Below are 22363 nucleotides of genomic sequence, written 5' to 3'. Positions count from 1 at the left end.
ACACCGCGCGGCCCTTCCGACAGCAGTGACCCGGAAGGCTGGCGCGTCCTTTTCGTTCCGCCGAAACTGCAAAACAGCCACTGTCCCTACTTGCGGCACCCAGGCCCGCCCCCAGTCCGCAGCGGCCTATAGGAATGAGGTTACGCAGAAAAGAGGGCGCACGTAGCGAGAGGAGCCAATCAGATCCCCAGGGGGCGGGGCGGCCCGCCAACCTCTTAAAGAGACAGCTCACGGCCCTCTCGGCCGCAAGGGGCCTTGTCTTCAGCTGTCCGCGACCTGCGCGCCCCCCCGCTCCCTCGCCCGCGACCTTTCTCCCGCAGGCGGCAGCCGAGCGTTCGGGGAGGAGCCTCCGCCGCCTGCCTGAGGACCTCTGGTCCCGGGGGACAAGCCCCGCCCGGACCGGCGCGTCCCCCGCGCACCTGTCTTCGCGGCCGCGGTCGACGCAGTGCTGCGCACCCTCCGCCACACGGCAGCTCTTCAGAACAGCTGTAATCAGTCGCATTTCAGGAGAACCTGAGGCTGAGACGTTAAGTGCTTGACCGAAGCGGCAGGACCAGGAAGTGACAAAGCCCAGAACTGGGGTTTGATCCGCCTCCTCTCACCTCTAACTACAGGCAGCCTCCTCCGGGAAGCCTTCCCGGATTAACCTCCTGCGTCCCTGCTGTGTTCACTCCTCTTTCCCCTCTCCCGGGTTCCACCATGTCAGGCCCCTCCTGCTTCTGAGTCCTTATCCCTCCCAACATATCCCTCCCACCCGTTCCTCACTGGGTGCTCAAGCCACACTGGTCTCTGTTTCTGTTTTTTGGCTATACCAAGCTTGTTCCTGCTTGTGGGTCTGCACCTGTCCCCCCACCCCCACCCCGGCCTGGCTCCTGTCACATGACCCCCCTCTCCTGCTTGACCCCCTAGCCAAAGTAGCTGTCCAGTCTCTGTCACACAAAGCCCCTTTATTTCATTCCCAGTGTTACCAAAACTGGGTTCGTCTGTTGGTGGACGTCGAGCGGAAAGACACAACCAAGGCAAAGAGCAGGAGAAGGAAGAACTGATCACTTGCAGTAAGTAAGGAGAACATAGGGGACTTTTCCCAAATTCGTGCTTCCCCAAGCAACAAAATTGGGGATGTTTTAAGCTAAGGGTACATGCGTATTCATCAAGGGGCTTGGGCAGTCTAAGTTTTAGTTAATTGAGGTCATGAGGCTCAGAGGTGGTCACCATCATCCTCCCTTAGGGTCCAGTCGATCTAATGGTTGAGCTCTTCAGGCTAATTTTTGCCATTGAATCAGAACAGGGAATCTTTACAACTGATACGTTGTCTAGCATTGTTACTTCTCTCACCTGATAACAGTTTGTTTCTGCATTCTTTTGCTCCTTTAAGATCATTCATTACTGAGACCTGTTTAAGGGTAAGTACTGTGGCCAGGCTTCCATCCCAACCAAACCAAAAATGGCTTCTCTTATGTCAAGAAAGCCATTCCTGGTTCTCTTTCTCGGGAAGCACCTGCCCCATCTGCTTACACAGCAGCACTAACGGGTTCATATTCACTTAGTCACTTCCTAGTTCAGCATCAGCCTCCCCAGACTAGAATGTCAGTGTCGTGAGCACAGAGCCACGCTTATCACATTCCCTGAACGTGCGGAGGCGGACTCAGGGCCTGGTGCTTGCCGTAGGCACCCACTGATCACAGTAGCCCCAAGATACACACCCCGTGACACCACACTTGTTTTACAGCTGGGCTGGAATGAGACCGGGCCCCAGTCTTGGCCTTGCTCCTGTTCCGAACAAGGGGAAGGTGAGGAAGCCGCTGCCTTGTGACCATCTGGGACCCAGTTTATCTGGACCTTGGTCAGCATGCAGTTTCTGTATCAGCCAAGAGAGGCTGAGCTCCATGAGGCGCCTGTCTTCCTGAGTGGACAGCTCCAAGAGTTTCTACCAGGAAGTTACATGCATTCCCCCTGCACACCTTTAATCGGCAAAACAAGTCATAGGCCACTTCTGACCTCCAGGGGCAGGAAACTTCCCTTCCACCCTGTGCCAGGAAGGAGGAGAAATGGAGAATCGGTGACTAAGCCCAATGAGCCCCCTCCCTCCATCTTTGTTTTTTTGAGACAGTACAGACACTGGAGGAGGCGGGAGTTTGCTCTTGCTACCACCATGCACAATTCTGCATTTTGTACTCTGAGTTTTGGGCCCCACGCATAGGTTTCGTGGGATTTCATTTGTGGAGTAATGAGGGTATCTACCTCCCCTCCCTCTAGGACAGAGGAGTGCTGACTCACTGCAGTGTCCCCTGCTCGCTAGACAGAGCATGGCAGCAGTGAGCTTCCCTGGACGGTAGTTCAGTAGATAAAGATCTGACTCTCAGGTTCCATCCCTCACCTGCACCAGGCTCAGGGTGGTGTTCCTCCCGAGGCATGGCTGACAGGAGGAGATGCTGCTGCAGAACCGGGCTCCCTAAATAATAGACACAAGTGCTTGGCTCAGCAGCCGGACCACGAGGCAGAGGCATCCAGCAAGCCCTCCCCAGGTCCAGGCCCAGGCCCAGGCCCAGGCCCAGGCCCGGGCCCACGGACACTGAGACGACATGGCAGCTGTTTTAAGCTGCTGGATTCCTTCCCTGTCTTCCTCCCGCGCCCCCATCTCAGAGGTGGCGCTGTCACCCACCCAAGCCAGAATCCTGCTGCCATCCTGGGTGCCTCCCTTTTGCTGTCCCGGGTCCCCAGGACCGAGAGACTCCATCTCCTGAATACGTCTTGGATATTTCCCCTCGTCGTCATCGCTCCCGCCCCTACCCGGGCCCCCATCCCGAGATGCTTGTTCACCACACAAAAGTGCCAGGGCAAGAGGGCTGAGATCCAGCCCTGCCCTGCTCGCCTGCCCTAGCCCAGGCTGCCTGTACCTGGACGAAGAACCGCAGCACACTCGTCCCTCTGTATCCTTGGGAGATTGGTTTCAGGCTACCTGCAGATACCAAAATTCAAGGATGCTAAAGTCTCATATAAAATGGTGCAATATTTGCACAGAACCTAGGTACATCCTCCTGTATACTTTGTCATTTCTAGATTACTTACAGTACCTAGTACAATGTAAATGCTATGCAAATAGATGTAAATGCCGTGTAAATAGTTAGCTGGCCTACAGCAAAATCAAGCTTTGATTTTTGGAACCTTCTGGAATTAAAAAACTTTTTTTCTAACCACCCTGTTGGTTGAATCCGCAGATTTGGAACCAACTGTGACTGCTTCCAACCTGCCTCAGTCTACGTCCACCCCTGGCAGCCTGAGGGATTCTCCTAAAACCCACGTAGCTCTCCACTGCCCTCAGGCCAGCTCAGTAGAAAGACTTGGTGATCTTTCGTGACCTGGGCTCTCCAGCCTCAATTTTTGTCCCTTCCTGAACATCACAAGCGGTTTAACTGGAACTAGGAAAGTGCTTGCAGATGCCCACCGTGCCCTGCTCTCCACATCTCTCCGCACGAGGCTCTTGCTACCTGGAACACCCTTGCATCTCGGCTCCCTCGGGGGGAGGGGGTAACCCCCACTAGAACGTCACAGCTGGCCTCGTACCATCCCCCGCCTTTCGGCGCTTGAAGGACGCAGCCTGAGCTTTTGGAGGAGTTGACATCACACAGTAAGAAGACGTCAGAAAACAAGGCCCCCAGCCGGCCACAGCACCAGGTCGTACACCTCGGCTGGCCCCGCAGCACAGAGCGCGGGCTAGGCGGGGTCTCGGGCAGCGTGGGCGGGGCCGCACTCTCGGGCCCGCCCCCGAGCGCCGGCGTGACGAAAATGGACGCCAACGTCATGACGTCGTGCTCCCTCGGACGCTTCCCGGGCACGGGCGGTCACGTGGGCCGCTTTTCGCGCGAAAACTGGCTGTTGCTGGCGGAGCGGAGAGGAGCACTGAGCAGCGATGGCGGTGAGCGCGGCGGAGTCTGTGCGTCTGCCGTGCGGGGCGCGGGCGGTGGGGGGCCGGGCGCGGAGCCGATTCCCGTGCTCCGGTCGGGCGGGTCTGCGAGGCCGGCGGGTCCCACCCCGGCAGCCCGGGCCCCCGGCCCGATCCGCGCGCTCGGGCCCTCCTTATCGTGCTGCTTTCGTCCGCAGCCTCGTCAGCTGACTGCCCCTCCACCAACCTGGGTCCCCGACCCCTTAGGTTGTGGCCGCTCTCGTGTCCCGTCTCCCCTGGCAGCTCCTGGTGCACCGGGGGCCCAGAAGGGCGGGAACGCGTGCTGGGGGGAGGAGTAGGCGGTAAAAAGGCAAACCAGCTAACCAGGTAGCGTCAGTGGGTTGTCCCGGAGAAAAGGGGGTCGGGTGAGTCACGGTGTGTGTGAGGCATGAGCCGGCCCCGGGCGTGGAGAAGCCTTGGGCTCAGGGAGCGTGCCAGGCAGAGGGAACAGCAGGTGCAAAGTGTGCAGGCTGGGAGGGGTTTGCAGCGTGGGAGGACAGGGTCAGCCGTGGAGAGGGAGACCCTATGGGTGGGGGCGCCACCGTACAGGAAGCTGAGTGGGCCCTCACCCGCTCCAATCCATCTCCTCTTGCAGGAATCATCCGAGTCCTTCACGGTGGCGTCCAGCCCGGCCCCGAGGCGGAGAGGCAACGATCCTCTGACCTCCAGCCCTGGGCGGAGCTCCCGGCGCACGGATGCCCTGACTTCCAGCCCCGGCCGCGACCTTCCTCCCTTTGAGGATGAGTCGGAGGGACTGCTCGGCACAGAGGGACCCCTGGAGGAGGAGGAGGAGGATGGAGAGGAGCTTTTCGGAGATGGCATGGAGAGGTTCGGCGCTCAAGACCCTGCTCTCAGCAAGCTCTGCTGGGGGGCTGTTGTGTGTCCCGGGGAAGCAGATATATCGGAGCCTGCTTGCTTTGAGCACATCTTGGTCCAGGGTCTGGGGGGAGACAGGTTCATGGAGCCACAGCATATGTCCGTGTAACTTGCTTTGTCTACCTTAGAGTAGACCCAAAGGCCTTGGTAAGCCCCAGCTCCATGAGATGTACACTCCAGGGGACGCAGGGCATCTCTAATCCGGGGCCACGTCAGGGACCCCAACCGGGAAAGACAGGAAGCAGGTAGCCAAGAGTTTCTCTGCAACTTCAGAGAAACTGTGTGTGCGGGGGGGTGATTAATCAAGATTTAGATTTAATTCAGCCCACAGTTATTGTGCTTAATCTGTAGCAGACCTTGTGTTCACCGTTATTGGTAAATGTACAAACGTAGTAAAGGTTATGGAGGCTTGTCGCTGAGATGGTGGAGTAAAGCTCTGTGAGTGAGCAAGGTTAGATTCCACTGGTGTCTCACCCTGTGTTAACAACCAGGATTTGGCCTATACATTAGCACTAGAATTATCTGAATGCCCGGGAACCTCGTGGAGATTCTGCTTTGGGGCTCTCTTTACTCTGACGTGGGGGCTTCAGACTTGGTGTGTATGAGAGTACTGTTCAGGCTGCCCCACAGTCCACAGGGAGAGCCCTTTGGGAGCATCCAGGGCACTCTGGACCGTTTGGATCTTCGCTTTAAGCTCCATCACTCCAGGTGATGAGCCTGGGTGTGCAGCACAGGCCAGCCAGAGTCTGGATGGATGAGGAGTCTGGACAGATCAGCCCTGAGCAGCTTCCCCACGTCAGCACGTCATTCCTTTTCGTGGCTGAGTCGTACTCCATTGTACAGACAGACTGCGTTTTGTTTACCCATTCATCAGTTGGTAGACATTTTGGGTGCTTTACACTTTTTAGCAATTAGAAATAGTGCCGCTAGGAGTTTCTTATGTGAATGTATTTTTAAGTTCTCCTGGAATGGAATCGTTGGGTCACGTGATAACTGTTAATTTTTTGAGGAACTGCCAGACTTCTCCAAAGCAGCTGCACCATTTTACATTCCCACAAGTGGCGTATGTCGTTCGAGTTCTCCACATTCTCACCAGCACCTGTTATCTTCTGGGCTTTGACAGCAGGCACCCTACTGGGGGTGAGGCGGTGTCTCACCGTGGTTTTGATTTGCATTTCTCTGATGACTAGTGATGTTGAGCAGCGCTTTGCGTGCTTGTCGGCCATTTGAGTATCTTTGGAAAATTTGTCTTCAGATTCTTTGCCCGTTTTTTATCAATAGTTTGTGTCCTTGACTTTTTATCATTGAGTTGTAAGAGTTTTTAAAAACTTACTCTGGATATAGGGCATTTAGCAGACAAGTGATTTGCAAATATCTTCTTCTCAGTCTACGGCTTGTCTTTTTAATTTTTTTTAAATGGTGGGTTTTGATGTGTACTGTTTTAAAACTTTGCTGAAGTCTAATTTATCAAATTCTTTTAAATTGACCAATTAGAATTTCACTGAGGGCATCTCACATGACTTGAAATTCTTTTTTTTTTTTTAATTTATTTTTACTTATTTATTTTTGGCTGTGTTGGGTCTTTGTTGCTGCGTGCAGGCTTTCTCTAGTTGCGGCGAGCAGGGGCTATTCTTCGTTGCGGTGCGCGGGCTTCTCATTGTGGTGGCTTCTCTTGTTGCGGAGCACGGGCTCTAGGTTGGTGGGCTCAGTAGTTGTGGCTCGCGGGCTCTAGGGTGCAGGCTCAGTAGTTGTGGTGCATGGGCTTAGTTGCTCCGCGGCATGTGGGATCTTCCCAGACCAGGGCTCGAACCCGTGTCCCCTGCATTGGCAGGCAGATTCTTAAGCACTGTGCCACCAGGGAAGCCCATGACTTGAAATTCTTAACGAGTTAGACAGGTACCTTTTCCTTGAGAACGCTTAAGAATTTGGAAGTGATCGATCCAGAAGCATACCTGGTTCTGGGTTCTGTTTCTGGTGTCAGTAGTGTGGGATTATCTGAGAGTGTTCTTTGACAGAGTCTATGGCCAAAAAAAAAAAGAAGTTCCCCAAATTACCACGTCCTCTGAGAAAGGGAGAATTCAAGAGGACTGTCGTGGGGCCAGTGTGGTATTGGAAGCAGCTAGCCACCTTGACACCCAGCTCTGTTGAGTGACCTTTGGCAGAAATCCCATCACCCCCTCCCCCTGTCCTCGGTTTCTTCATCTTTCTGATGGAGGGTGATGTGTGCTTCCCCAAATCGTGGGGAGGGGAGCTGTGTTTGCCCTGCTGGGGGTCCTTGTTGAGGCATCAGTCCTTCAGATATCTGACAGGCGGTCACATGGAAGGTCTCGCTGTGGCTGGAAGGACTGAGCCACAGATGTGTTCGGGAGAGGCTGGTTGGGCTGATGTGTGTGGGCCTCCTGGGGTCCGGGGTTCGAGGCGGGGCTGCCAGAAACAAGAGTGCAGGAGGGTTCCTGCCCGTGGGGAGCTGCCTTGGCTCTCTGAAGGCCCTTTCAGCTGAAGGTTTTGTGGGTCCTCCGATTCCTCTTTCCTGCTGGTGCTCAGAGCGCCCCTTTTTTACTGTGGGAAAACGCACATGACACAAGATTCCCGTCTCGGCCATCTCTGAGTGTAAGTTCAGTGGCATCACGGCACTCACGTTGTCGTACGACCGTCACCACCCTCTCCAGGACTTTCTTCCCCAAACCCAATCACGCAGGATTTCTGTCCTGTGTCTGGCTTGTCTCACTGAGCACAGTGTCCTCAGAGTTTGCCCGTGTCACAGCAGGCGTCAGGAGGTCCGTCCTTTTGAACACTGTGTCCTTTTCGGTGTGGGATCCGTGGGGGAGCCTTTCGGAGCCTCTCCAGGTGCCCTGGCCGGGGCTCCGGAGCCCTCGGGAGCCCGGTTCCTGGTGGGGTTTTGTTTTGGGGTCTGGGTGCTAACAGGCTGCATCTGGGGGCCTCGCAGGGACTACCGCCCCATCCCGGAGATAGATGTCTACGAGCCCGAGGGGCTGGCCCCGGACGACGAGGACGTGGACGAGCTGACTGCCAGCCAGAGGGAGGCGGCCGAGCGGGTCATGCGGCAGCGAGACCGGGAGGCCGGCCGGGGCCTGGGCCGCATGCGCCGCGGGCTCCTGTACGGTGCGTTCTCGGGGAGCCCGGGGGAGGCGGGAGGCGGTGCGGGGAGCCGGCCCTGAACGTGCCCCCGGCCCCCAGACAGCGACGAGGAGGAAGAGGAGGAGCGCCGCAGCCGGAAGCGGCGGCAGGTGGAGCGGGCCACGGAGGACGGTGGCGAGGCCGATGAGATGATCGAGAGCATCGAGAACCTGGAGGACCTGAAGGGCCACTCGGTGCGCGAGTGGGTGAGCATGGCCGGCCCGCGGCTGGAGATCCACCACCGCTTCAAGAACTTCCTGCGCACCCACGTGGACGGCCGCGGCCACAACGTCTTCAAGGAGCGCATCAGCGACATGTGCAAAGGTGCGCCTGCCCCGTGCCCGTGGGAGGCCGCCCGCCCTGGCCTTGTGGCGGCGGGTTTGACAGACGGATGTGCGGGGCACGTGGGGCGCCGGGGCCGGGGCCTGAGCCCGGGGTGCCCGTCTTTCAGACAAAGTATCGTGGGTCCAGCGCTCTGTCCAGGGGCTACATACGTCTGGACCACAGCGGTCGTTTTTTTGTTTTATTTAAAATTAATTAATTTTTTTTTTTTTGGTTGTGCCGTGTCTTTGTTGTTGCGCGCAGGCTTTCTCTAGTTGTGGCGAGCAGGGGTTACTCTTCCTTGCAGTCTGAGGGCTTCTCATTGTGGTGGCTTCTCTTTTTGTGGAGCACGGGCTCTAGGTGCGCGGGCTTCAGTAGTTGTGACGTGCGGGCTCCGTAGTTGTGGCTCATGGGCTTAGCTGCTCCGCGGCATGTGGGATCTTCCCGGACCAGGGCTCGAACCTGAGTCCCCTGCATTGGCAGGCGGATTCTTAACCGCTGCGCCACCAGGGAAGCCCCAGAAGTCGTTTTTGATGGGCTTACAATTGGGCAGACTTTATGTGAAAATCTGGATTACTGCTTTGATCAGAGTGTAGCAGCACATTTCTGAACAAAGCAGCATGTGAGGAGGCCTGTGGCTCCTGGTCCCCCGCCGGCCCCTCCCCTCCCTTTTGTCTCACTTCCGACACGTTTCTTCGCAGGTTTCCTCCTAGCCTTGTAGGCACTCTGAGTTTGCGGCAGGCACCCCACGTGTTACTCCACTGTATCCCCCACAGGCACAGAGGTCCCGTTTCATAGGTCCAGAGCTTGAGACCTAGCATCGGTCACTTCTCTGGGTCCCGTCACTAACGCTGAGCGGACTTGGGGGTGAGGCTGCGCCGCCAGCGCCGAGTCAAGCGCTCAGCGGGCTGGCCTCCCCTTCTCGCAGCGAGGTGGGCCTGCCCCAGCCTGCTCCGCGCTCATCCTTTCTTCCCGCCCCACCCACCTCAGAGAACCGCGAGAGCCTGGTGGTGAACTACGAGGACCTGGCCGCCAGGGAGCACGTCCTGGCCTACTTCCTGCCCGAGGCGCCGGCTGAGCTGCTGCAGATCTTCAGCGAGGCTGCCCTGGAGGTGGTGCTGGCCATGTACCCCAAGTATGACCGCATCGCCAGCCGCGTCCACGTGCGCATCTCCCACCTGCCCCTGGTGGAGGAGCTGCGCTCGCTCAGGTGAGCCGGCGGGGGCTCGGGCACCCGTGGGGGGTGGCGGGTGGCCGCGGCCAGAGAAAGCCCACCCCGTGGGTCCTGGCCTCACTGACGGGCGAGGGTCCAGCCCCCGCCCTGCGGTCTCTGACGGCGCCTCGCCTCCACAGGCAGCTGCACCTGAACCAGCTGATCCGCACCAGCGGGGTGGTGACCAGCTGCACGGGCGTCCTGCCTCAGCTCAGCATGGTCAAGTACAACTGCAACAAGTGTGGCTTCGTGCTGGGGCCTTTCTGCCAGTCCCAGAACCAGGAGGTGAAGCCGGGCTCGTGCCCCGAGTGCCAGTCAGCCGGCCCCTTCGAGGTCAACATGGAGGAGGTGAGCGCGAGGCTGGCACCGTAGCCGCGGGAGCCAAGCTGCAAGTGCGTGTTGGCCCTGCGCTGGGGCAGGCAGGCCCGTGTGGTCAGCCCACGTGGTGTTCTCAAGAATTCAAGCCAGTATGTACAAACCAGACATTTAGAGCATCAACGTTTATGGCTTTTTCTTCTCGAGCGGGAAGATCTGGTGAAACTGGGCCCACGTCTCCCCTGGCTGCCCCTCAGCAGGGCACCTGCTTTCCGGTCCAGACTCCCTGGTACCTGCCTCTCTGGCCTTGCGCTGGGGACCCCTGATTTGTAACTGTCGGCGACACTGCTGTACCATCTTCAGGAGGCCCTGCTGGAAGGCTCTGGGCCTTAAGACTGCAGGCACGTAACACCCACCTTTGAACGTGAGCCACTCCCAGTGTAAAGTGTGGCGGGGTCATCACGATCGCTGCGGTAGAGCCCAGACCCCCTTCTACTGCTTTGCTGCCACGAGTGATGGGCTGACGCCTCACTGCTCTATGATTCTGAGAAGTGCCCTAGCTGGAGCCGCCTTGCCAGGAAAAGCCTGGCAGCCCGCAGGCAAAGGCTGCCCCGTTTCAAAGTTCAAGTGCGCCTTGCCTCGGGGAGCGACAGCTGCAGGGCTGGGCTCCAGCTGAGCCCGTGCCTTTGCCCAGAGTCCCCCCTCCCCTTTACAGGTTCCCCCTTCACACGTTTCTTGAGAAGCTACTTGAACGAGAGCAGAGTTGCAGGCTCTGCTTGCAGGGCACCTGGGACAGTAACTGGTGGTGGAATAGTAATTACGCCGGAGTCTGTGGAGCACTTGCTAGGTGCCCAGCGGTGGGGGGTGCGTTATGTGGTCTTCACACCTCGTGAGGCGGGTGCTGTTGTTGGCCCTATTTGACCTCTGAAGTAACCGGCTGAGGTCACCCGGCCAGGAAGTGGCCCAGAGGATTAGAACGGAAGCATTTTCATGCAGAGCGTGTGCTTAAAACCACCTTTTCCTGTGGCTGTTTTCTAGACAGCCGGTGAGATGATGGATGTTAGGCTGCATGCACAGTGCTGCCCTGTGACCTCGACAGTAAGCCCACACTTGGTGTAACTTGTTTCGTGGGCGTTGGTTTCAGTGCTTTTCACGTGTGACGTGACTTCCTTCTCCCTGTGTGGCTGTGGCTGCAGCGTTCGACCCCTCTTGTGCGGGGCAGGCACGGAGAGGGGGAGGCCTCGCCAGGGCCACACAGCTTAGGCCACAGCGGAGCCTGGCTCCAGTGTCCACACGCACTGCGCTCAGCTGTAGGGCCTGTCACAGGGCTCTGGCTTCTGGCAGGAGGGAGGCATCCCGGGGCGGGGGGGCAGGAGCGGGGACCGTGCACCGTGGCGCTGGTCACAGTGGCTCGCCCCCCTGCCATCGTTGGTTCTGCGTATCCTAGTCAGTGGTGGGAATAATAACGCTGCTCTCCTTGCCTCAGGGCACCGGTCCAGTTCAGGTGACAAAGAATCGGTGCTTGGACAACAGTCCAGGCTTCGCCGGCTAGGGACGGGTCCCTTTGACCATCTGTTTGTCCCACGCAGACCATCTACCAGAACTACCAGCGCATCCGAATTCAGGAGAGTCCTGGCAAAGTGGCGGCCGGCCGGCTGCCCCGCTCCAAGGATGCCATCCTCCTCTCTCACCTGGTGGACAGCTGCAAGCCGGGAGTCGTCTCTAGCCCCGAGCTGCTCTCCCGTCTCTAGCCCCGAGCTGCTCTCCCGTCTCTAGCCCCGAGCTGCTCTCCCGTCTCTAGCCCCGAGCTGCTCTCCCGTCTCTAGCCCCGAGCTGCTCTCCCGTCTCTAGCCCCGAGCTGCTCTCCCGTCTCTAGCCCCGAGCTGCTCTCCCGTCTCTAGCCCTGAGCTGCTCTCCCGTCTCTAGCCCTGAGCTGCTCTCCCGTCTCTAGCCCTGAGCTGCTCTCCCGTCTCTAGCCCTGAGCTGCTCTCCCGTCTCTAGCCCCGAGCTGCTCTCCCGTCTCTAGCCCTGAGCTGCTCCTGGCGGGGGACGGGTGGCGGTAGCCCGGGGAGTGGGTCAGGGTCAGCTCTCCCGTCTGTAGCCCTGAGCTGCTCTCCCGTCTGTAGCCCTGAGCTGCTCTCCCGTCTCTAGCCCTGAGCTGCTCTCCCGTCTGTAGCACTGAGCTGCTCTCCCGTCTGTAGCCCTGAGCTGCTCCTGGTGGTGGGCGGCCAGCTGGGGGTGCCGGGCTCGGGAGCAGCGTGCTGTGGTTCTGCTGAGTTACTGCTCTGCTGTCGGTGACCCAGGGACCCGGAGGAGGGGTCGGGTGAAGCCAGTGAGGAGGCGGGCCCGGCCCGTGCTTCTGGCCCCGGGGTGGCCCTCCTGACCGCTCGCTACCCCCCAGGAGCTGACCGGCATCTACCACAACAACTACGATGGGGCTCTCAACACCGCCAACGGCTTTCCCGTCTTCGCCACTGTCATCCTAGCCAACCACGTGGCCAAGAAGGACAATAAGGTGGCCGTGGGAGAGCTGACTGACGAGGACGTGAAGAAGATCATCAGCCTCTCCAAGGACCAGCAGATTGGGGAGAAGGCAGGTGGAAGGCGGGCGGGCGGGCGGGGCGGCCGCAGAGTCAGGGTACCCGGGGCTCGCCGTCTGGCCCACCCTGCAGCCTCCGTCTTGGTGCCCGGGTCTTGGAAGCTGGTCCCTTCGTTTGGTTCCCTGTGTCCGCTCAGTCCACTTGCCTTGGCGGGGGCTGTGCTCCAGGGGAAGAACATCCGGCAGCCCCCCTGAGCCTGTGTCCTGCCCGCGAGGACACGGGTGAGGTCAGGGCTCCTCAGGTTGTGCCGGGCTTGGACTGGAAGGGAAACCGGGGCGGCAGTAGGAAAAGCTTGTCTGGTGGGGTGTCCCGTGGCATCAGATCCCTGTCCCCAGTCGTTTCTCCAGGAATAGCGCTACCCTAGCACGGGGGTTTGCTTTTCCCTTTAACTGTAGGCTTTTTGCTGAGGTTGGGGGGACGGGGGTTTTCGTTGCAGAATTTACAAATACAGGCGACCCCTGGACAGTGCAGGGGTGAGGGGCGCCCACCCCGACTCTGTTGAAAGTCCACGTGTAAGTGGACCCGCGCAGATCAAACCCGGGTTGTTCCAGTCTCAGCCGTAGGACGTTAAGTTCCTGTTGATAAAAGTTGTGCCGCATGGCCCTCGGGCTCCTGGGTCGCCGGGTGGCCCCTCAGGCTCGTGGCCCTCCCCCAGCCCCCTTGGCATCCCTCTCCCCTCGCCTCCCCACTTCCTGTTCTCTTGTTGGTGCAGGACCGCCCAACTCTCTCCCTGGCTGCTCTACTGCCGCACAGCTCAGGTCCTTGCACCCCCGTCGGCCACCTTTATTAGTCTGCCAAGATTGGGGGCACACGGGGAAGGCGGGTGTCCCTAGCCCCAGGAGGACAGGCACTGCAGTTCCACCAATGTGCTGGGTCCTGAGGGACCCTCCAGGGCCGCGTTGTTCAGGCTTCTCGGTGGGAAGTTAGACCCGGTTGTCACCCTCATGGGGCTTGTCCTTTACTACAGCCCTGGCAACCCCCCTCCCCTGCCCCGCCCCCGCTGAGGGAAACCAGTGCTAGCGTGACGGGCATGTTTTCAGAATCTCGACGGAGCATTTGGGCTGGTTTCTGAGGGCGGGGGACTCTGAGTCCCAGGCATGTGTCAGCTTGTCTACACACACACCTGAAGTGTGCAGGTGCGGGGGATCCGTGTGCTTCTAGAACACTTCCCTAGCGCCCGCCTGCCCTCTGCCTGCTGTGACTTCCCTCTGCGCCCTCTGCCACTTCAGAGACGAGTTGACGGGTGACAGGGAAGATCCAGAAATGGTCAGGCTCATTGGAACGGTTGGAGCCGGAGGTTTGCCGGCTGGTGGCTGGTGGGCCCCGTCCAGCCTGCCGACGGGTTTTTTCCAACTGGTATGTGGTTCTGTTTTTTTGTTTTTCCAAATGTTTGAATGAGTTATTATTTCTTAGGAATAGGGAGATTTCACATAAAAACGTGGGCGCCCAGGTTTCGATATTCCAAGTCGGGTGGTCTGTGTCTTTAGGAGCACGTGGTGTGCTGGGTGGCCGCCGCCCTCAGATGGGTTCCCTCCGGTCTGCCGGCTGCCCACTGCTGCGGGCTCTGCGTCAGTCCGGCTGCATCAGCCCGGCTTCCACCCAGCTTGCCGCCGTGGGCGTTGGATCCCGTGGGTGCTGGTGGGGTGAAGCATTCGAGAGATGTGTGTTGTGCCTGACACAGAGTTTGGAGAGGTGACAGGAGACGCACGCAGCCTGGAGCCAGACTTAGGGTTGAGGTTTGGCCTCGTGCTCCGTGTGATCAGATGCGCTGCCCCGGCTGTGAGCGGAGACGGGGGTCGCACCCACTCGCAGAGTTGTTCTAAAGGTTAAGCAGGTAAGCGAGCAGGCGTGGGGTGTCCGCAGCCGGCGGTCACGGTTACAGGTTGTTGCAGCTGGGGCACTGGACGGGCCAGCGGGAGGACGAGCACGGCTTTGGGGCCTGCGCTCGACGATTCCTGTGCTCACTGTGGCTGTGCAGGTGGCTGCTGGGCTGTCTGAGGGCGGTGGGCGGCGCACCTAAGACTTAGGAGTGTTGGGAGCCTGGGGTCGGGTCCTGGGCGTCCTCAGCAGCAGGTGGCCTGTTTCCTCCTGTGTGATGTGGAGGTCGTGGTGGTAAATGGAATAACCCTTGGGAAGCGGGTGTCACGCCCTGGCAGGTCTGGGTTGGGGTTCACCCCTCTTACCAGGCGCTAAGTTGCCCTGTCACTTAAGGTAGCTGGGTCAGCACGGGTGCACCGAGCAGTGTGGCAGTGGTGTGGCCGCTCCCGTGCCCTTCAGGCCGGCAGGGACGGCACAGGGAGCCTGCGAGCACAGCAGGCAGGAAGCGGGCTGCTGCCCTTGGTCCCAGAGGGAGACATTACCTCATCCTGCGAGGTGCCTGGTGCCCAAACAGCACCGAGAAACGGTCTGGGTGGAGACGCCCAGGCTGGGCAGTCCTGGCATGAGGTCTCTCCCAACAGAGGTGGGGGCTCAGTAAGGGGATCGTTAACGTGTACGGAGCGCCGAGTATCCGCTGGTCACTGAGCAATTTGCAGAGGGTTGTCTGTGTCTTGTTATTGATGAGTAACCTGAGCCGTGGGGCGGTGAGGGCCTGGTTTACGTAAGACGCCCACGTCACACGGCTAACAAGTGGCAGAGCCAGGGTCCCGCCAGGCCGTCCGGCCTCCACCCCTGCTTCCAGGGGCCGCCCTCTGCCCCCCCATGCGGTTCCCACGTGTGGGAGGTGCCTCTGAGTGTCGGGTTCCAGGGGACCCAGCTCAAGGTTATCGTGAGTTCCAGGGGACCCTGGCCCACGTATTAAAAGTCACCACAGAAGTTGTGAGACGCGAGCGTGGCACGGTGTGGCAACGCTGCGTGTCCTTTGCCAACTTCTCCTATCCCCGAGGTCATGGCTGGTCTGGGCTCCTCTGTGCAGCCCCCTTCCCTGTTTTTGTGTTTTGTTTTGTTTTGTTTTTTTGCGGTACGTGGGCCTCTCACTGCCGTGGCCTCTCCCGCCGCGGAGCACAGGCTCCAGACGTGCAGGCCCAGCAGCCATGGCCCACGGGCCCAGCTGCCCCGCGGCACGCGGGATCCTCCCGGACCGGGGCACGAACCCGCGTCCCCCGCATCAGCAGGCAGACTCCCAACCACTGCGCCACCAGGGAAGCCCCCCCCGTTATTCTGACACAAATTCAGACCCGCCCTTGCACCTGCGCCTACATCAATGTGTCTCTCAAGGCTCTTTTTTTACTAAACTGACCCCACTACCACTGTCACACTTGAAGATACCAGCAGTTCCTAGGGTTGATGTTCACTTGGGTCTACAGTTCCCTGGTGGTCTCTTTGTTTTTGAAAAGTTTCTTGTGGTCAGTGTCCAAGTAAGGTCTACACTGATTCGTTGACTGTCTCTCATCTTTTTTAAAATTTATTTATTTTTAAAATTTTTGGCTGCGTTGGGTCTTCGTTGCTGCACACAGGCTTTCTCTAGTTGCCGCGAGTGGGGGCTTCTCTTCATTGTGGTGCGCGGGCTTCTCATTACGGTGGCGTCTCTTGTTCTGGAGCACAGACTCTAGGCACACGGGCTTCAGTAGTTGTGGCGCGAAGGCTCAGTAGTTGTGGTGCACGGGCTTAATTGCTACGCAGCATGTGGGATCTTCCCAGACCAGGGATCGAACCCGTGTCCCCTGCATTAGCAGGTGGATTCTTAACCTCTGTGCCACCGGGGAAGCACTCTTCCTCTCTCTTACACACACGCGTGCGCACGCACACGCGCACACACACACACACACACACACACACACACACACATACACCCAGAGCAATTGGCGAAATGTCTCGACGGCTTTCCAGGTGAATGTCTCACCTCCCGGTGGACCCACCTCCCGGCCGCCCCGTGTTCTGAGCTCGGTACCTGCAGTCCTGCGGGAGCCGGGCTTGTGTAGACGCCTCCTGTAGTGCTCACAGCCCCCGTGACCTGGGCAGTGTCATCTCCTTTCCATTCGAGGCCACAGGCTCAGGCAGGCCACCGATCATGGGTGGGGTCTTCTGCGTCAGTGCTGTTGGAGCCCACCCCCGCCCACGCGGGCCTGGGTCTCGCCTCCTGCTCCTGTTCTGCGTGCGACCTTGGGGCGGTCCTGCAAAAGGACGAAGTGAAGGGGGTCAGGCCGGGGTTCTGGTCAGCTTTCAGGTTCGGTGACTCGGGAAGAGCCAACCAAGTACAAGGCCCGGAGTTGGGGGTGGGATGGGGGTGGGTCTCAATGCGGGGTCGGGGGAGTTGCAGCTGTGCATGGGCGCTCCAGGCCGGAGCACATGTTGACCGTTCCCATCGCCCCGCCCCCCACCCCCAGATCTTTGCCAGCATTGCTCCTTCCATCTACGGGCACGAAGACATCAAGCGAGGCCTGGCACTGGCTCTGTTTGGAGGGGAGCCCAAAAACCCTGGTGAGCGGGACAGGGGGGCTACCTTCTCTGCAGGGGTCTTGGTGGGAGCAGTTCCCGGTGTCCCGGGAGAAGGATACGTCCACGGGTGGCTCATCATCCCAGGGAGAGCGCAGCCCACAGCCACGCCACGGTGCACAGATTTAACTGTAGAAGTAATACCTGAACGTGTGTTTGTATTACATCCTTTTCTGGAGTCGTTACAGGTCTCAGAGGGGCCCCCGTTGACCTCCCTGTCTCATCATGGTCCCTCCCTGCAGGTCACCTGGGTGGTGTTGGGGGGACACGGGCAGAACGTTGTGTGGCTGTTCAGATAGATGACACGTGTGCTGATACGGAAAACATGGCACTCCGTGACTGTGGCATGTTTCTACTAGCCAGTGTAGTGCTCCCTGTCTGTGTGTGAGGGACTGTCTGTGACGTACCCAGCTGCCCCGTCAGCACGGCTTTGGCATCGTTTCCTGTGGGCACACAGAGAACGAGCTCACGCTCTGAAGTCACCGTGTGCCGGTCCACATCGTGCCGCATTCAGCTGCCCTGGCTGGAGAGCACGTGCACGGCCTCCAGTGTGTACATTACAAACAGCGTCTTCACAGGCACCTCCTTGTGCACCATGGTTCTGGGTTCTGTGCTCAGAGTGGGGTGGCTGGTCCTGGGCGTTACATCCCTTTCTAGAAAGAACATTGCTTTGTTGTTTGCAGTAAGCAGGCTGGGAAGTCGGGGACGATCCAGCTCTGTCCTGAGCCCCCCCTGCCCCGTTCCTGCCCCCAGGCGGCAAGCACAAGGTGCGAGGTGACATCAACGTGCTCCTTTGTGGAGATCCCGGCACGGCCAAGTCTCAGTTCCTCAAGTACATTGAGAAAGTGTCCAGCAGAGCCATCTTCACCACCGGCCAGGGGGCCTCGGCTGTGGGCCTCACGGCATACGTCCAGCGGCACCCCGTCAGCAGGGAGTGGGCCTTGGAGGCTGGGGCCCTGGTCCTGGCGGACCGAGGAGTGTGTCTCATCGATGAATTTGACAAGGTGGGTCCCCGGGCCCAGAGCTGACGTGTGGGCTGAGCCCGCGGTGGGGAGCGCGGGGGCCTTGTGTGAGACCGTGGTCGGGCAAGCATCCCGCGTTTGCCCGCCATGCAGATGAACGACCAGGACAGGACCAGCATCCATGAGGCCATGGAGCAGCAGAGCATCTCCATCTCCAAGGCCGGCATCGTCACCTCCCTGCAGGCCCGCTGCACCGTCATTGCTGCCGCCAACCCCATAGGTGTGTGGCTGCGACGGCCGGGGGGGCAGACCCGGGGGCCCTGCTCCGGGACCCGCGCCGCTGAGTCTGAGGGAGGAACCGAGCAGCAGCAAGTGCCCCTCTCCTGCGTTTCCTGCTGGGGGTGGGGTGGGGGGACGGGAGACCCCCGGGCTTTCGCTGAGCCGTGTTCTCAGGAGACAGGAGGAGCACCTAGCACTTAATAGGGTGGGGCTGGCCCTTGGTCTCAGCCAGCAAGTGGTTAGAGAGCCCAGGCGCCCCTGCCATCTTGTCCCTGGGTTTTCCTCGCGGGAGGCGGCTGAGCGGCCTCGGGCCGATTGGGGCAGCGTGGGGAGAGCCTCACACAGGCTTGTCCGGGGTGCCTGGAGCAGGGCCTGCATCCCTCCACCACTGATTCCCCTCTCGTCACTGAAGCCACACGGGTTGGAAAGAACCTTGTACAGTCAAGGAGAAGAGGGGCCCCGGGGAGCGGGAGCCCTGATGGGGACCTGCCTTTGTGATGCAGGTGGCCGCTATGACCCCTCGCTCACCTTTTCGGAAAACGTGGACCTCACGGAGCCCATCATTTCCCGCTTCGACGTCCTGTGTGTGGTGAGGGACACAGTGGACCCAGTCCAGGTATGCAGCCCACGCCCTGGGTGTGCGCAGTGAGTTTGGGGACCTGGCGTCGGCCCAGGGCTGTGGCTCGCCAGGCTCAGGGAAGGGCTGCCATGTGGACCGTGTGTTTTCCACTTGCTCTCAGTCCAGAGTTCCTTGATTTCTCTCCTTTGCCAACCCCTCCCCGGCCACCCACCCACCCAGCATCGCCCACGCTCTGCCACCAGCTCCCGAGTCTCCTCACTTCTCGCTGCTATGAACCTCGTCCCAGCTTCCCTCCTCTGGCCCGATGCACTGCAGCCTTGGTGCTGGGCCCCCAGCTTCTCCTGTCAGAGGCCAGCCGTCTTTGGGGGCACGGCGGACCTGCCTCTCCTTACAGACCTGCTCTCGGCCTCCCATCCCATCTCTCTGGCAGGGAGTCCACCATCCCCGAGAGGTCTCTCCCCCTGCCCCTTCCTCATCCACACCCCCTCACCTTCTCGGGCTTCACTCGCGCTCTGTTCTCTTCTCCCAGGTGTCGTGACTGGGGCTCTGGTGGCCTCAGCTGGAGGCTGTCCTCCGGCCTCCATCCCACCACGTGCTTCTCTTCTTCCTATAGTGTGAACTCTGTCTGTCTCCTCTGCCCTCACGGGGTGGGGGGGTGCGCCCCGGGAGCTCCCGGCCCGTAGCAGGTGGGGGGACACGTGTCGTTACAGAGCGTCTTCAGTGAGCTGACCTACTCCAAGCCAGGCGCCAGGCTCAGCCCGCTCTTGTCCTCTCCGTCTTGTCTCAGGATGAGATGCTGGCCCGTTTCGTGGTCGGCAGCCACATCAGACATCACCCCAGCAACAAGGAGGATGGGGGCCTGGGGGGTGCCCCGGAGCCCCCCATGCCCAACACATATGGCGTGGAGCCCCTGCCGCAGGAGGTCCTGAAGAAGTACATCATCTACGCCAAGGAGAAGGTCCACCCGAAGCTCAACCAGATGGACCAGGACAAGGTGGCCAAGATGTACAGTGACCTGAGGAAGGAATCCATGGTGAGGGCCAGGTGGGGCAGGTGGGGTGGGGCAGAGGGGGACGCACGGCAGAGCCTTGTCTGTGTGCTCAGCGGGTCCAGGAGCACTGGAGCAGCAGGACGGCCTTAAAGACACGATACTTACTCACCTTAACTGTTTCGTTTAGACGGAACTTAAACGTACGTGCATTTGTCTGTCTCAGGGTACAGCTGAGGTCTTTGTTCTTGGGCCGTTGATTTAGTTCCAGTGACTTTGCAAACATCTCACCCGAATGAGCACACGCCTGAGCTAGTTTTCGTTCACTCGTGTGGGGAGAGAATTTAAAGGCAGCTTGCAAGCAGGTGGACTGCAGAGTTCTTGCAGGTTGCTCCCTCTCACCTACCTAAGCATGACAGCCACCGCTCCCTCCCTTTCCCTCCCTCCTAACACCACCTTTTCACTTAGTCAGGTCTTTTCAGAGCATTAGCTTGGGCTTCACAGAAACACAGCTTTGTTTTCTCCCTGTGCTGCACTGCGTCAGGCGGGCCCTGGTACCTGACGGTAACAAATACAGCCGCCCACAGGCGTGTAGACTCCGGGTGCCCGGGAGCTGCCAGGAGCACATGTGCTGGGCTGGCGGTGGCAGCCGTGAGCCTTCGCGCTTTGGGAACCAGGGGAAGCTTGGGCGCGCCTGGCTCCGGTGGGCGCCACCCTGCAGGGGGGTCAGCTGGGCCTCCCGGCGGCACCAGCTCTGCCCCTCCGCCACGTGCTGGCTGTCCCGCGGGGAGACCTGACGCGACCCTCCCTCCAGGCCACGGGCAGCATCCCCATCACGGTGCGTCACATCGAATCCATGATCCGCATGGCTGAGGCCCACGCGCGCATCCACCTGCGGGACTACGTGATGGAGGATGACGTCAACATGGCCATCCGCGTGATGCTCGAGAGCTTCGTGGACACGCAGAAGTTCAGCGTCATGCGCAGCATGCGGAAGGTGGGGGCGGGGCCTGGGCCATGGGGGGCGGGGCCTGGGCCGCGGGAGTCCGGCCTGCCCCTGCCGCCAGGAGCAGCTGGCTCAGGGGGGGCCTGGCAGGAGGGTCACCTCCGCTCTCGCCGTAGACTTTTGCCCGCTACCTGTCGTTCCGCCGGGACAACAACGAGCTGCTGCTCTTCATCCTGAAGCAGCTGGTGGCCGAGCAGGTGACGTATCAGCGCAACCGCTTCGGGGCCCAGCAGGACACGATCGAGGTGCCCGAGAAGGACCTGGTGGACAAGGTATGGGCATGGCCAGGGGCGGGGTCTGCCCGGGCCGGGGCAACCACGCAGCTTGTCCGAGTTCACGGCCGTTGTCCGGGCTGAAGTTTCAAGCCCCGTGTCCAGCTGCAGACCCTCCCTCGGCCTCAGAGCGGTTCGCTCTTCCCTGTGCCGGGGACAGAGGCGCCGCCTGCCTGCCTCGCCCGCTGGGGCCTCGGGCTCGGGACCTGCCCGCGCGTCCGCACGGCTCACCGGTCGTCCCCTTTTCCAGGCTCGTCAGATCCACATCCACAGCCTGTCTGCCTTTTACGACAGCGAGCTCTTCAGGATGCACAGGTTCACCCACGACCTGAAGCGCAAGATGATCCTTCAGCAGTTCTGAGCGTCCGCGGCAGCCCCGGGTCCTGGCGGGAGGGCAGACCTGGCGCTGACTTCACCCTGCTGCCGGGACCCAAAGCCAAACTGCGCGGGGCTCCGAGTCGTGGGGCCGGGCTCGCGGCGGTGCCGTGGGGCTCCATCCACCCCACGTCCGAGGTGTTTGATTTCCTTGACTCACTCCCTCTGCCCTCATCTCGGGGCACTTGACTTCCCAGAGCTGCGTTTTCAGCCCTCTGACAACCGCCCACCACTTGCAGGAGGTTCGCCTGACCTGCTGGGGATTGAAGTCGATTGTGTTCGGGCCCCTGGGGGCTGTTCTAGGGTGCTGAGCACGGAAGGGTGTCACCAGAACTGCTGGCCTCTTGGCATGAGTTCCGTGTCCTGTTGCTTTTGCTGCCTGGGGTTGAAGAGCAAGTTCTCAGTATTTGCAGCGTTTTTCTGAATTGTGTCCTGCAGCCTTCTCTGGGCTCCCGTGAGTAGGGGCAGCGTGTGGGTCCTGCACAGATGGGACCCTAAGCTGTCGGCACAGCCTCGCGTCCTCTGACGGCCCTGCAGCCTTGGCCTCACGCCAGTGGGAGGAGTGGGTTCGGGGTCAGATGGTGAGGGTCGTCGGAGCCGGGCCACCCCCTCACCGTTGCTGTGTGATCTGTTCTCCTACCTGGCCCTTTCCTCATTCTCTCTCATTTGTACACTGAGTTCTTGTTCTGTCGTTGTAGTTTTTAATAAAGTGGAGTAAACCTGAACACTGGTCTGAATTCCGTTTTCATACTGTAACCCAGGCTCTCCTGGACTTGCCCTGAAGGCCCTTCCACCTTTCGCCTCTGGTTTCCTGCAGGCGAGGATCGGGCTAGGAGAGCGGCTTTGTTTGTGCGTCCGGTCCTGCTGGGGAATTCGGTTGCTGCCTCTGTGGTCTCCGTGAAATCGGGACCTCGGGACAGACCTGTACACCCAGAGGGGCTGGAGGTGACCAGGCTGTGGAGGGAGCAGCCCTGCTAGCCCTAGCACAGCCGTGCTCTGACAGGTCCCCCGGGGCGCTGCACGCCTCTGGGTCTTCCTGCTTCTTACCCGAGACGGAGCGG

The 22363-nt window shown here is 59.9% G+C and overlaps 1 protein-coding gene across 1 annotated transcript; it reads left to right on the top strand.

Annotated features, from left to right (window-relative positions):
* Positions 1-272: 272 nt before the first annotated feature.
* MCM2 (minichromosome maintenance complex component 2) lies at positions 273-22027 on the top strand. The gene is made up of 17 exons (XM_024763413.1): positions 273-1055; positions 3219-3916; positions 4539-4771; positions 7767-7942; positions 8018-8281; positions 9269-9488; positions 9632-9839; positions 11396-11524; positions 12208-12399; positions 16732-16825; positions 17594-17844; positions 17956-18082; positions 18585-18697; positions 19449-19694; positions 20464-20646; positions 20772-20927; positions 21178-22027. Exons 2-17 carry the CDS (start codon positions 3911-3913, stop codon positions 21286-21288), a joined length of 2709 nt encoding a protein of 902 aa, XP_024619181.1. The 5' UTR covers positions 273-1055; positions 3219-3910; the 3' UTR covers positions 21289-22027.
* The last annotated feature ends 336 nt before the right edge of the window (positions 22028-22363 follow it).

This window comes from Neophocaena asiaeorientalis, unplaced genomic scaffold, assembly GCF_003031525.2.
Source record: "Neophocaena asiaeorientalis asiaeorientalis breed wild unplaced genomic scaffold, Neophocaena_asiaeorientalis_V1.1 scaffold433, whole genome shotgun sequence".
NCBI lineage: Eukaryota > Metazoa > Chordata > Mammalia > Artiodactyla > Phocoenidae > Neophocaena > Neophocaena asiaeorientalis.
The sequence above is the reverse complement of the archived record's forward strand: the minus strand, read 5'-3'. Positions and strand labels throughout refer to the sequence as shown.

Bases quoted from the DNA above. Each gene is read 5' to 3' on its own strand.
- MCM2 (XM_024763413.1), top strand. The intron at 4,772-7,766 runs GTTCGGCGCTCA...GGGGCCTCGCAG, and splicing joins TTCGGAGATGGCATGGAGAG to GGACTACCGCCCCATCCCGG. The intron at 12,400-16,731 runs GCAGGTGGAAGG...CCCCACCCCCAG, and splicing joins ACCAGCAGATTGGGGAGAAG to ATCTTTGCCAGCATTGCTCC.